This window comes from Hoplias malabaricus, chromosome 1 (genome assembly GCF_029633855.1).
Source record: "Hoplias malabaricus isolate fHopMal1 chromosome 1, fHopMal1.hap1, whole genome shotgun sequence".
In the NCBI taxonomy this organism is placed as follows: Eukaryota; Metazoa; Chordata; class Actinopteri; order Characiformes; family Erythrinidae; genus Hoplias; species Hoplias malabaricus.
In genome coordinates, this window is record NC_089800.1 from 87,922,572 (window position 1) to 87,937,520 (window position 14,949).

General features: G+C 42.3%; 2 protein-coding genes across 5 annotated transcripts in view; one reads left to right on the forward strand and one right to left on the reverse strand.

The window, feature by feature from the left end:
- Nucleotides 1-242: 242 nt before the first annotated feature.
- rtraf (RNA transcription, translation and transport factor) lies at nucleotides 243-6,064 on the reverse strand. Its single transcript, XM_066685793.1, has 8 exons — nucleotides 5,882-6,064; nucleotides 5,346-5,470; nucleotides 5,082-5,181; nucleotides 3,145-3,225; nucleotides 2,253-2,341; nucleotides 1,995-2,063; nucleotides 1,860-1,908; nucleotides 243-764 (listed from the first exon to the last, which is right to left on the reverse strand). The coding sequence occupies exons 1-8, from the start codon at nucleotides 5,940-5,942 to the stop codon at nucleotides 610-612; spliced, it is 729 nt and encodes a 242-aa protein (XP_066541890.1). The 5' UTR covers nucleotides 5,943-6,064; the 3' UTR covers nucleotides 243-609.
- A 3,156-nt stretch (nucleotides 6,065-9,220) lies between these two features.
- si:ch211-266o15.1 (zinc finger MYM-type protein 4) overlaps nucleotides 9,221-14,949 on the forward strand; it is a 66,797-nt gene continuing 61,068 nt past the window's right edge. For 3 of the 4 annotated variants that reach the window (XR_010803792.1, XM_066675947.1, XM_066675945.1), the window contains exon 1: nucleotides 11,439-11,720. The gene's annotated coding sequence lies outside the window, so the exon portion shown is untranslated. Of the gene's footprint in view, nucleotides 9,483-11,438; nucleotides 11,721-14,949 lie in introns of those variants that run through there. The other variant, XM_066675946.1, reaches the window with a different exon arrangement.

Sequence of the window (14,949 nt, forward strand, 5' to 3'; positions counted from 1 at the left end):
CGAGGGATTTCTTCTACTCTTTATTTATATAATTCCGCAACGTCTTGGCACGGAAACTGGATGTTTACTTCATGAAGCGTTTGGCACAGCTGGATTCGGAAATTGTGCAAGACTCGAGGCCCCTGCGGACTGCAGCTGGAGTCGCTGCGAAAACCAGCGTTCACATTGTCACAGAGCTTTAACGTGTTAACGTTCGGTTAAAGAACGAGACACAATCACTGGGGTTTTTTAATATTGATGTTGTTTATTTACACGCAGATACACCCTGGAAATGTTTCCTCCTTTTGTTCTGATCAAAGCAAAATAAAGTAACTGACTCTGTCCAAACAAGGACGTTTCTCCAAATCCCAGGGAATAGTTCTGTTGAGTTGATGGAAAACAAAGTGCCTTTCATTCTTTTTCAAGGAGTTTCCAAACTGACTGTGGATTGAGACTGCGATAGTAACCCACTGTTAACCCCAAACAACAAGTCTTTTTAAAGCAAATCAAAAAAGTAACGGTTTAATTTCATAATTCCCAATTCATTTTCCCAACCATCCGTCAAAATCACAAATCCGCAGGGCATCGAAGATTCCAGACGTTTGGTTTGACTTCCCGTCCTGAGGGGGATCATCTGCCCACCTTCCCGAGCCGGTGGTCTGTCTTGGGGTCAGCGATGATGGCCTGCACGGCGACGATGGCCTCGTTAATCCGCGTCTGCAGCTCTCGCAGCTCCTCTATGTGCAGGAGCCTCAGGATCTTGGCCGCTTCGTTAAGAGCGGCGTCTACACGTGAGGGGAAACGAAACAGACCCGTTACTGAACAAATGGTGTCAGCTCACATCCACAACTACAGCAAACTGTCCAGAGATCAGCCAATCGCAGATCAACGTTGTTTCTACACTCACTGGACATTTCATCAGCTCCAGGGACCGCACAGGAGCACTTTATAGAACTACAATTACAGACTAGTCCATCTGATGCTCTGCATACTTTGTGTGCCCCTTTCGCCCTGTTCTCGGGTAAAAAGTGGAGTGCTGCTGGAGTTTTTAAACCCTGTGTCCACTCTCTGTGAGACACTACTCCCTCGTTGATGTAAAGTCAGAGACAGTAGCTCATCTGTCGCTGCACAGTGTGTGTCACTCGTCCTCTAGTCCTTCATCAGTGACACAGGACGCTGTCGGCTGGATGTTTTTGGTCGGTGGACTGTACTCAGTCCAGACACTGAGGGGTTTAAAAACTCCAGCTGCAGCAGAGATCACGTTTGTTTTTATCCGACTCACGACGGCAGCTCGTAAAATGACGCCGTGGTCTTTTGAAGAGGTTCAAACGCTCCTTGGATCGGTGGCCGACGAAAGAATCCAGCGAGAGCTGGACGCTGCAACAAGGAAGGAACAAACTCTACTGATCTGTCTGAACTGATGACGGAGCTGTGTTCAGTCCCAAACAACAACAACAACACGCCGATACACCATGAGTAAACACCGCTTAACGTTACCACCGCCGTTGTTGTGGTTTCCAAAGCCCACTGTTCCCCTTAGAGACAGGGTTTTGAGACGACACTGATACATTTCAGTGGGGAGCTGCTAGGGGATAAGCTCTCAGGGACCAGGAACCAAAAAGAGAGCAGGGACAATGTAGCAGAAAAGTGACTGCTCCAGGTCACTGATGATTAGCCGGGGAGTTACCTGACGAGTTTAATCAGGTGTGCAAAAGATTCAGCTCTTCATCTGTGGTCTAACATCTAGTGTTGTTTGTCAGACTTGTGTTCAGACATGTTGACCATCATCGAATCATCAAATATGACTCTACCTCAAATATGTCTGGGTTCGAGACATGAATCATCCCCAATCTGCTCCTAAACAGAAGCAGTGAACATACCTCCAGTGTCAAAGCCCAGAATGTGCTTGTCCAGCGACACAGATAAACCCTAAACACAGAAGAGAGAGCAGCACGTTTCAGAACAGCACAAGAAAAACAGTAAGAAAAACAACGACACAGGTGAACAGTACCGACCTCTTTGGCTTTACCGGCTTTAGCAACGGCCTCTGGGGTCAGTCTCTCCTGGATGAGGATCCTGATCGCCTGACAAACCACGAGACAGATCAGATTAACGTCAGCTCACATGAACACAAGACCAGACAAACGTTAGACTGTGAGATTAGACGACTGCGACTCCTGATTAACTCGAGATCTAATAATGAGTTTGGAGGAGATGAATGAAGGATCAGACGTGGATGTCTGGAACATCAGCCAGAGGGGTAACTGACTCACCTTCAACATCAGCAGGTAATCGTCGTGTCTCTGGATCTTCAGCAGATTGGCCAAAGCCATGACTCCTGCCTTAAAGTCGGGATTATTACCTGCAGCAAACACAAAGGTTAAACCCTCAGAGACACAGACTCCAGAGTTCTCCCTCTTCTCCGCTTTTAAACAAACGCTCCTTTCTCTAGTGACTTTAAAGAGAAACGAGAAGCAACTTTTCATGGAACGTTTAAAGGAATATATTCGTCCTCTTCTCCACAGTGAACACAGTTTTAATGAAAAGTCTGTGACTTGCTTTGATCAAAACCCCACGAGCCCCACAGACCACCCACAGTTTCCTGTGCGCTGCCCAAGTCAGAAACATGGGATAAAACGAGTCGTTCTGACTGTGCGCCGCTTCTGACGTCAAGTGCAGAGACTTTACAATTGCCCCGCCCCCTCCTCTGAATCTGTCCAATCACGGTGTTGGACCCACAGACACTAAGAGCACTGAGTAAGAAAGAGAACTGAGCAAAAACGGCTAAAAACCAGAGCTTCTGCTCCTCGCTGCTGTGCGCTCGGGGTCGGGGTGAACAGCGTGCGGCTCATTATCATTTAAAGGAACAGGTGCTGAAAGCGGGCGTTCTGAACAGGGGCTGTTTACACAGGGGGAGAACACTGCTGTGGGGCTCGTGGGGTTTGGACCAAAGCACAGTCTGGACACAGACAGTTCTTTAAGAAACAGAGCTATGTTCCACTGTGGAGACGAGAGGGAATGTGATTTTCAAAGTAACTAGTTATTACCCATCACTGAACATACTGCTCCATTAGAAGACACTAATCTTAATAAGAAGCGGAGCACAAAGAGGGAGAGGGGCTGAAGACTATCATTAGAAGAAAGGAAAGAGGAGGGAACACTCACTGTCCAGGTTAATGAGAGGGTCAGCTGCTTTCTGGGCATTACTGCTCTCAGATGCAGGTGTGCAGTTTCTGTACTTCTCCACTGTAGCGGGACACAACAAACACAATTTAGCAACAGAGAGAGTGTGTTATATGGTCCTCGAAAGAAGGAAAAAAAAAAAGGCAAAGGGCAGTTTATTTGGCTTCGTTTTTGCTTTATACAAAAGTTGTAGTAAAACGTTGTAAGTGATGTGTTACTGTGAAGAAACCTTCTGTTCACAAATATCAGCAGTTTGTGAAAATGTGGACAAAGCACAGAATTGTAACGACGTATCTGACATATTACAAACAAGGAAATCCTTTCAGAATCAAAGCCCAGTGGTGAAACTGCTCTCAGGTCAGATCCAGTCACTCAAGTCTTGTACACACAGCAGTACACAGTGTATTTTACTTCAGACTCAGAATCTGATACAACACTGCCATCCTGTGGTCTCTTACATTTCACTTAAATGTGAATTCATACTCGACACATACTCTATTATTTTTGCTGAGTTTAACATTAAAAATATAAAATGTCCTCGCAGGAAAGGTCCAGACCTCACGAGCTGTGCTTGGTCTCTTCACATTGCCGCTCTTAATTAACACCCTGCTTTGGGATCCACTGTTTTAGAACCACAACCCACTCCATCCATCCATCTGTAAACAGTCACTTTCCTCATTCTGGAGCAGGACACGCGGTCCAGTCACGTCCCTCTCACTCTCTCTAACTGTCCACAGAGGGTACACCAGGTTAATTGGCTTCATGAACATTATAGTTTATGTATATTTAATTATTATTTATGTTCATTATTATTTATATAAATATTATTATTGTATTATCATGATTATTTATTTAAGAGGTCATTTTAAATTTTTTTTAAATACTATATTATTAAATAAGTTCTACACAATGGTGTTCAGAAGCAGCACGGTGGCGCAGCAGGTAGGTGTCGCAGTCACGCAGCTTCAGGGACCTGGAGGTTGTGGGTTTGATTCCCGCTCCGGGTGACTGTCTGTGAGGAGTGTGGTGTGTTCTCTCTGTGTCTGCGTGGGTTTCCTCCGGGTGACTGTCTGTGAGGAGTGTGGTGTGTTCTCCCTGTGTCTGCGTGGGTTTCCTCCGGGTGACTGTCTGTGAGGAGTGTGGTGTGTTCTCCCTGTGTCTGCGTGGGTTTCCTCCGGGTGACTGTCTGTGAGGAGTGTGGTGTGTTCTCCCTGTGTCTGCGTGGGTTTCCTCCGGGTGCTCCGGTTTCCTCCCATGCTCCAAAAACACACGTTGGTAGGTGGATTGACGACTCAAAAGTGTCCGTAGGTGTGAGTGTGTGAGTGAATGTGTGTTTTGCACTGTAAAGAACTGCCGCCCCTGGATAAGGGTTACAGACAATGAATGAATGAACAATGGCGTTTAAACACAGTGCACAATTTTGCATCAGTAAAAATATAAAACTATTAAACAGACTAGGCCTCGCCTCTATCCACCTTTCCATGGAAAAAATCACTATTCAAAGCGCAGTTTAGTCCAGGACTAGGCTTAATCCCGGCCTGGGAAACCACCCCTAAATAAATTAAGAGTTGATTAAATTATAAACAGAGTATAAGGAGAAGTTTCCAGAAACCTTGATTAAAAAGTTACGTTTTTAGTCTTGATTTTAAAATGTCTGGTGTTGGGGAGCTTCTGAGATTTCCTGATCGGAGTTAACCCTGGGCAGGGCAAGCTGAGCTATTTATGAGGACTCTGGAGTCCAACTGGGCTTATAGTGATTAAGCATGTCTGAAAAATACAACAGTCCTACGCACTCAAGGATGTACAGACTGATAAACCTAGAAGATACATGTAGTCAGTGAAGGCATTTAACAGTTAATAAGACGATTGAGGAGAGGGTATTTCATATCGGACTGAAGGGTATATGAGGAGCGCTTTACCATTATCACCATATTCAAAGCGCACTGCGAGCCCCAGCAGCCAGTCCACAGCCTCCGGTCTTTCCTGGACACTGAAGGGACAGTTCACATCCTGTAGATACTGTAACACAAAGAAATGAACAAAGATAAAACGTGAATACCTCATGACCACCTTCATTTGTTTAGTGTTTTGCCTTTATGACCTGTCCCTCTCCCTCCCGCACCTCTGTTTTATATGTGTGTGTGTGTGTGTTTAAATATATTAATGAAAATGTTGAAATATACCTTCTCAAAGTACTGTGGCCATTCAGAGCTAGCGATGTTCCTCAGGTTTCCACGGTCCTCAATCTTATAATGTCTGATTTTCTGGTCCTCGAGCCAAACCACGAAATTTCTGAACTCAGTCTCATCTTGAGTTAAAAAGAGCAAAGAACACATTTAAATACAGGCATATATTTAATATACAATCAGATTTATTCTTAAATGTATTCCTCCTAACTCTGTCTATCATTGTATTATAAAACTACACCATATTATATCTGCTATATTAAACTACTTCTCGTAGAAGATGTCAATTATAACAAGAAACAAACGCAAATATGTTTTCATTAACAGAAATATGACTTTGTGGTAATGGTGTGTCTTTGGCCTACAGTAAACCACACGCTATAAATAAATGTTTTATTCACAGACCATTTAGAGCGGAATTAATACTCAGAAAGCTGCAAGTATTTAAAGTTAATGGTGATATTTGTTCTGATTTAAGGCTTTTTTCCAGAAATCTCTCCTTTCCAATGATTGAAATCTGTTTTTTATCTCACCTTTACAGTCGAATCCGGTGGGATTGTGGTAATCTAAAGCCGTCAGTTTTCTGCGGAACATGACGATTATCCACAAAAAAACAGATTTATACTAAAATATGAAGTATTTCTGTCAAGTTTTTAATGAAAACTGAAGCTGAAACAGAGACCGTGAGAAACACAGCCAGCGACAGCCTGGCATGGACTGTGTATTTCAAAATAAAAGTCCACCCAGTAGAGCCGGCAAAAAAAAAAAAAAAAAATTATATATATATATATAACTACTGGGTAGTGTCAGTAAAAAAAGCCTTTATATATATATATATATATATATATATATATATATATATATATATATATATATATTTTTTTTTTTTTTTTTTTTTTTTTTTGTTTTTGTTTTTTTTTTTCTTTTGTTTTTAAACAATAAAAGCAGGAAACCAAACTCCATAAATAAAAGATGTTAAATATCAAATTATTTTTTCATGGTATACATCGTTTCCCCCAATAAATTCACTTCATATTTATGACCTCCGAACTGGTAAAGAGACTATTCCTGAGGAGAATCTAAATTTAGTCGCTGCACAATTTATAATGTGCATGTGTTAATTTTCACCTGCTTTTTTTCAATTTTGACAACCATTTTAGAAAATTCTAACCAAAGTTTGATTAAGGCAGTTGTAGACTTTACCTTCATACATTTTTAGTGTAACAATCTCTCAACATCATTCATTCATTATCTGTAACCCTTATCCAGTTCAGGGGAGCGGTGGGTCCAGAGCCTACCTGGAATCATTGGGCACAAGGCGGGAACACACCCTGAAGGGGGCACCAGTTCTTTACAGGGTGACACACAATCACTCACACACTCTCACCTACAGACACTTTTGAGTCTGCAATCCACCTACCAACGTGTGTTTTTGGACTGTGGGAGGAAACCGTAGCATTTATATATATATGTAGTGTAATGTGTTCTCCCTGTGTCTGCGTGGGTTTCCTCTGGGTGACTGTCTGTGAGGAGTGTGGTGTGTTCTCCCTGTGTCTGCGTGGGTTTCCTCTGGGTGACTGTCTGTGAGGAGTGTGGTGTGTTCTCCCTGTGTCTGTGTGGGTTTCCTCCGGTTGACTGTCTGTGAGAAGTTGCTGTGTTCTCCTCTTGTCCGCATGGATTTCCTCTTGATGCTCCGGTGTCCTCCCACGGTCCAAACACACTCGTTGGTAGGTGGATTGATGACTCAAAAGTGTCTATAGGTGTAAATGTGGTGCCCTGTGAAGGACTGTTTTATAGCCTTACTAAACTTTATGCTGAGATTTGTAAAATCACCTCTCTCTTAACGCTAGCAAGACGAAGGAGACTGTTTTGCGATTGATCAATCAATCCCATTTATTTATTTTGCACTTTTCACAACAGAAAGTCATCGCAAAGCAGCTTTGCAAACATCAGGGTCCAAGCCTGCTATGAACTGAAAAAAAACTCCCTCAGCGCACGAGGAACAACACTGAGAGGAACCAAGACTCATGAGGGGGAACCTAGCCTAAGGCAACCCATCCTCCACTGGTCAACACCAGAGAGCACAACAAATAACAAAGCCGTAAAAATGAGCTGATGAAGACGATGAGCTATAGGTAATGTGAAGATTAAATATAAGTTAAGAAGATGTATGAGGGAGACAGGAAACAAAATCAGAGAGGAAAAATAAGGGGGTTAGTAGGTTGATGGCAAAGCAGGGCAAAAATGAGTTTGCTTGAGTAAAGAGCTGTGGCTTAGTCTACATCAGCGGTCACGAATAGGCGGCCTGCGGTCCGAATCCGGAACACGACGCTGTCCGATCTGGACCTGGACCTGTAGCTGATAACTATTAAGAGCAAAATTCTGAACAGAGTGTGTGCTTTAAATGGTGTGACTCTTCTAGTCGTTCCGGTGCAGGTTTAGCGCTCCAGGAAACTCACAGACCAATCACATGTGTTTCTGCATATCACACGTGAGGCTCTTCAGCCAATCAGATCTGTGAATTATAATGAGCGCTGTGACTCCATTGAGTGAAACAGGCTGTTTCTCAATACAAAATATGTCAAGTTTGGACTGCCGTACTTGGTACACTGTGGTCTTTATGTAATTGGAACGCCAGGGTACTTGACGAGTCACCATCTCCGTGGCGCAAAAAAAGAATAGAGCTAAGGTTGGTGCAAAATGCATTCAGGGATATCTGACGGTCTCAAGTCTACAGAAGTCCCGTCCCGGTGCATCCTCGATATTACAAGCGGAGCAAGACCACATCCGGGGATTTGGACTGTACTTGGCTAGGTGTGGACTTTTAAATGGAACAGTACTTGGGCTGAGACTGATGACGTTTCCCATGAACACGTATTGTGAAATGGCTACACACAGGGCAGGGCTCCAGACGCCAGTAAAAACAGCCCAAGGGACGTGATAAGAGCTCTTTTGGAACGACACTGTTGTGTGAGTTAAAACCCGAAATTTTAAAAATAAGCGAACATTTACAGGTTGAAATATTCTCAAAACGCTGAACATGGATTCCCGTCTTTCAGCTTTAATAGCCAATCAGCTTGCTGTTAACGGATAAAGTCCCGCCCTCAAGCAATAAGAGCCAATCAGATTGCTGGTTAAGTAAAGCAGTAAGTCAACTGCAACTACAAGTTATTAGGGACTTTATTTACATATGCATTTTTATGTGAGTGTGGTGTGTTCTCCCTGTGTCCGCGTGGGTTTCCTCCGGGTGACCGTCTGTGAGGATTGTAGTGTGTTCTCCCTGTGTCTGCATGGGTTTCCTCCGGATGCTCCTCCGACGCACCAAAAACACACGTTGGTAGGTAGATTGGAGACTCAAAAGTGTCCATAGGTTTGAGTGTGTGTCACCCTGTGAAGGACTGTTGCCCCCTCCAGGTTGTGTTCCTGCCTTGCACCCAGTGATGCCTGGTAGGCTCTGGACCCATCGTGGCCCTGAACTGGATAAGGGTTACAGACAATGAATGAATATCTCCTATAGGCAGCATTTTCTGATACTCTCCATTTAGCTCATTCAGATCATCTTACCTACTGTTTTATTTAAGCAACTTTACTTATAAAAGTACACTATGGCAGCACATTTTGACAAGGTGTTTTTTTATTGTTATTAAAAAAACAGAAATATAATAAACCCCTCCTCAAAAATGACAAGTACTGCTCTCCTCTTGATGTAGAATGGGCAGTTCTAAGAGTGGGTAATGCTTATGTCAGTATTACCCTGACCAATCACACAGCTACCATAGCCACGCCTCCTCTCTGAGTCGAAGAGACTGGAGAGCTGAAGCTTAGGAGCCATCTAGCTATCCAGCTATTGACCAAGCAATGCCAGCGTTTCGTGTGTGTGCTTTCCCTGGATGCCCATCCAACAGTAAACGGGATAAAGACCTGACCTTCTATAAGGTATCCTTGCACAAAACCTGGATACGTTTCTTAGTTCATCACGGGCACAGTGGCGTCGTCTACAACACGACTAGCATATGCTGTAGACATTTCACCGATGACTGCTTCAGTAACCTCAAGCAGAAGGCAAGCGGCTATGCTAGAAACCTTAGCTTGAAAGCTGGAGCCGAACCTACCCTTTCTCTACAGCCACATCAGGTGAGTCACATTTCCACCATAATTTGTAACGTTACTGCACATAAATCCTACTGTCTCCGCGGCTCATTCGTTAGCCGCTTTTATAGAGTGTCCAGCTGATTCTCCAAAGTCGTTCTGGCTGTGTTGCCACGGTAACACAGACAACATTCTGTTCCCAAGTGACAGGCTGTGTCTAAAACGACTGGGAGGCTGCCTTCTGAGGGAGCGAGGCGAGTGTGAATCGAATGTCGGTGTATAAAATGCTGCCTAAGGTTTCACCGTTCGGACGATTTTTGAAGGCAGCGTAGAAGCATCCATAGAATTCCCATAATCCCGTTCGTCAGAACGGTCAACAGCAGGGTCCGTTGGGTTTAGAAGTTCAAACGTTTATTTACCTTGAAAAATACATAACGGGAAAATAAATTATGGGTTTAAAAATTACAATCATCGTGTACATTTTCTCTAAATAAATAAGTATTATTATTAACAACAATAATAAAAAAGCCCAATTACTTTGGGACGAGCAGTTAAAGAACAGCCATTTGAGCAGACTTTGCCCTGCTGCCTCCTCTTCGCACATACAGTATTATTAAAATGTGTACAACTTTATTTAACATTTTATTTCAGCTATCTCAGCTAAAACATTATTGTTCAATATTAAAAATATTAAATAGTGTTGCAATGGCCAATTGTTTTTATGGCTGTCTTGTAATAACTCACTGACTGCACTCACACATTCAATTGTATAAATAACTGGATTTTTATTTAAACACCTTAATAAAAAATCACTTGTAAACTCTGAAATACAGCCAATGGAACCCTAAAGGTAGGTATTACAAAATAGCTTATTAAATTAAATAATCATCCATTTCTGGGAAATAAAATAAACAAATACTCTGCAAAGTGCAAAACAGCAGCATTCAACGGTAGTGATTAAAACAACCACAACTGTCAACAAACATTTAACTGATTTAACATTTTCTTCAACTATGTTTTGGAAGGCAGACTGGCATTCAGGAAAACCAAGTGTCTCAGCTCGGAGGGGTGGAGGGGTGGAGCTTGCTTGTTGTTCTCTGATTGGTTGAATGACAAGCCTTAGAAAAAAATGGCTCGGTCTTACACGGGAACCGGCTCTCATTGTTCACTTACAAGAGCCGGTTCTTTGAACCGGTTCGTTCGCGACCGACACATCACTAGTAAAGAGACAGTGTAGGCAGCAAGGCGTCGAGTTTGCTGCCTTCTGTTTCAGCCACAGCAATGTAGAGCAATATTTTGGTGATTTCTGAGGCGAGATTTATCATAGAAATAGAAATAGAAAGCCTTTATTGTCATTATACACGGCATACACAATATACATAGTACAACGAAATTGCTGCTCCTTAAAAAGTGCCCATAGTGCAATATTTAAATAGAAAAGTTAGAATTAATAAAAACTACTGTGTAAAAAACGCTACTGTGCACAGACAAGAACTCAACATATAAGTACACAATAGACAAATAGGACAGACAAAACAGATGAGGCTTTGGGGAAGAAGCTGTCCCTGAGTCTGTTAGTTCTGGCCGGTATGGACCTGTAGCGCCTACCAGAAGGCAACAGGTTAAGGAGGTGGAAGCCAGGATGGGTGGTATCCTTCAGAATGTTCCTGGCCCTACTAGGCAGAGAGCAGTCTCCTTCTGTCGGCCTCTGTGCAGCTGGAGTGCCACACTGACACAGCATAGGTCAGTAGGCTCTCTATGGTGGAGCGGTGGAAGGTCATATCATATTTTTGTTTTGTGCTTTTAGTTTATAAAGTTTGCTGACGCTTTCACATAACATCCAAGTAAAAAATAAATAAATACATAGCTACATTATCAAAATGTAGCTCCCAGTTTCCCTGCTACACCATGTACTGTACTTCGTGACTGTAGTGAGTACTCCGCTCCTGTAAGAGGCGGTGGTGCAATTTTGCCGCGTTTCTGCGCTGAGCCGATGTTGAATGGAGCGCGAAGGCTGCTATTTAACTTTATCTGCGTTTTTAAAGCGATAAAGTTTACAAAACGCAGCAAAACCTTCACATCTAATTTTAGCAATACTCATACTAATAAATCCGAGGGAGAGAGTGCGGCTCGGAGCCGTGGGTGATTCTGTTAGCAGCTTTACTTAAACAGGGCGCTTAAAAATCATCAGAGATTTAACATATTAAAGTGTAATTACGCTGTAGTCAGGTTTACGGTTCCAATAAGACTGAAGATGCAGCCTTAACGGGGGGGAAAACACAGGTAAGAAAACCAGATTATATTTGCGTTCACTTATTTCGCAGCGTCTTCGTCTATTTTTCCATTCCACCTTAAATAGCTCTTTTGATTCCTTCAGGCGCATGGATCGTTTAAGGTGGAACGGAGCATTCGAAGAGGGAGCCAAGTTTAAGCTCGTAATTTTTTGGATTTTGTTACAATGAGAAGAAAGTAACATATTTAAAATAAGTCTATGTAACTGTCGACATGAGATAAAAACGGAGGACGAGCAAAAGTATACGGTTAAGTGGAAGATAATGGGAGCTATGTTAATTAGCAGCTAACGTTAACGTCAACAAAGAAATAAGGCTAACTCCAAACCCCGTGAATAGACTGGGCGTCTTTGTACAGTCAGTAACTGAGGTACGGTCTGATTTATCTTCAGTGGAGGTTAAAGATTGAGAGGAAAAGTGTTAAAATAAGAGGGTTTTGGAATGTGTTGGTTTATTTTTGGTGTTATTTACACATCTGTGAATGTCAGGAACCACAGTGTTGAGTAGCTGTATATAATCACAATATAATTTATTCAGATATCCATCAGAAATCAAAATATACAATACATCAAACAATAATAATACATTTTATTCATACATCACTTTTCTACGTAAATATAGAAATGGTAAATACCAAAAATAAAATAGTTTACGTAGTATTTTGATTTTTAAAAAGGCCATTAGAATAGAGCAGTCTATCAATTAATCAATTCGTTAATTCGTCTTTCATCTGTAGGTGTTTAATCCTTGTCAGGATTGGTCTGGGTCCGGAGCGTACTTTGTATCACGGGTTTTCATAAAAATAAACAATTAAAATTTTATCTTTACAGGAGAAAGTAAAAAAAGTGGAATTATGTTGACAGTGGGAATAAAATAAAACTTTTTATCCAAGTTATTTTGGATGTTTCCAGTTGTCCACACACACGGAGAACACAGCCTCTGCCAAAACACATCAATAAATAAATAAATAAACTGGAGACAGAAAAGCATAAATACTTAAATATGACGTAAAGAAATTTGTGTTTCTACATTTGTTTATTCATGAATGAATTTATTTAAAGGATTTCTATGTTAATTTCCACATTTCTTCCTTCAGTATGTAAATGAGAACACACATCTCTTAACCTTAAAGAAAGCGGAGAGGAGGCAGCGGACGGACCAGGCTGAAGTTGGCTTCTTATTTGCATTTTCTGTTCCACCTTAAACTGTCGCAGTTACGATCTGTGTTTAAACGGTCACAGAATAATTTGCATAAAGCCTGCTCTGAATCAAAGTAAACTCAGTGTTACTGGTCCTAAATTGTTTAATACATTTTAAAATATTTAAATATAATATCAGTTCCGCTTAGATTTATAGATATTTGTTCCTTGTTTCCAGCGTCGGATGAACATGGCGACACCGTTTGGAAAACACATGACACAGTAAATAAAAGTATGAAAATGTAGTTGTAGAAGCATTATATTATGAAAATAATTGCATTGTAAACAAAATACAGGGGGTCCTCGACCTTACGTTGCGTCGTAATTCGATTTTCGGTGTAAGTCGGAACATACTTTACGTAAATAACATACTGTAAGCACTTATCCTATCCTAACACCTATCCTAACACAGTAATTATCAAAAAACACATATAAAATACGTTTAATAATGAAATTAAACAGGAATAATAAACATTCATTCATTGTCTGTAACCCTTATCCAGTTCAGGGTCGCAGTGGGTCCAGAGCCTACCTGGAATCATTGGGCGCAAGGCGGGAACACACCCTGGAGGGGGCGCCAGTCCTTCACTGGGCAACACAGACAAGCACACACATTCACACCTACGGACACTTTTGAGTCGCCAATCTACCTACCTACGTGTGTTTTTGGACTGTGGGAGGAAACCGGAGCACCTGGAGGAAACCCACGCAGACACAGGGAGAACACACCACACTCCTCACAGACAGTCACCCGGAGGAAACCCACACAGACACAGGGAGAACACACCACACTCCTCACAGACAGTCACCCGGAGGAAACCCACACGGACACAGGGAGAACACACCACACTCCTCACAGACAGTCACCCGGAGGAAACCCACGCAGACACAGGGAGAACACACCACACTCCTCACAAACAGTCACCCGGAGGAAACCCACGCAGACACAGGGAGAACACACCACACTCCTCACAGACAGTCACCCGGATCAGGAATCGAACCCACAACCTCCAGGTCCCTGGAGCTGTGCGACTGCGACACCTACCTGCTGCGCCACCGTGCCGAATAATAAACAGTAATTAAAAAAAAGAGAGAACAATTCCTTACCTTTGTTCCTATGGTTGGTTTGCACACTGGAAGGGGCGTCGCACTGCGGCTGGGGTGATGCCGTCCTCCTCGGTCCTGAGCCGCGTGACCGTGTATTCTTCCGCAGCGCACACCAAACACGAAGTTCACGTTACAACGTTTACGACGCAAAACCACTTAAGTCGAAACAAGGCTTTATACAGTAAATGGGAGATGTGTCGTAACCACGAAACATCGTAACTCGGGACTGACGTAACCCGAGGACCTCCTGTAGCTTGAAGATCCATGGTTCTTATTAAAATACAAAAGGAAAGAATGTAGAAATTAATAAATGCGTAAATCTCTGGATAAACAAATAAAGAAGTACATAAACGCATGATTTATGCTTTTTCTGATTCGCTTATTTATGTATGTTTATTGTTTTGGCAGGTTTCGCCCTCTGTACGTTCATCATGAATTGTATGTGTAAGTGTCATCTGTAAAGCCCCTGTCCACTCGTTTTTAGAGTCTTCTAACCGTTCTCTGAATGCTCTCGAGTAAAACGGCTCTGAAGTGGCGCAGTATAGTTCTGTTGGCTTTTTTTTTGGCTGAAACACTTAGTTTCTATTGTTGGATTTAGAGATGTAGTAATACATCTACCTTCAAACATACACACCATTATTTGAGGTTTTTTGAGGTTTATCTGTATAGAAAATGTAGATTATTTTACTTATTTAATTATTTTTACTCAATTTTGCACATCATGCCTCTCTTGTTTTGTGCTGTCCCCGGGTGTAGATCATCGTCTAAAAAACGCAATGCGTGTTTTTACCGTGTTCCTGATAAAAATAAAGTTCTCTGGGCACAGTTTTTGGTGAAACACGGTGCATCACACGGCATTAAGCCCTTAACGTGAATATGTAGTCTTCATTTCACTGAAGACCAGTTTCACAGTTT

Bases quoted from the DNA above. Each gene is read 5' to 3' on its own strand.
- rtraf (XM_066685793.1), bottom strand. From the start codon at position 5,942: ATGTTCCGCAGAAAACTGACGGCTTTAGATTACCACAATCCCACCGGA. The intron at 3,226-5,081 runs GTAAAGCGCTCC...GTCCCGCTACAG, and splicing joins CTTTGAATATGGTGATAATG to TGGAGAAGTACAGAAACTGC. The intron at 1,909-1,994 runs GTCGGTACTGTT...TTCTGTGTTTAG, and splicing joins AAGCCGGTAAAGCCAAAGAG to GGTTTATCTGTGTCGCTGGA.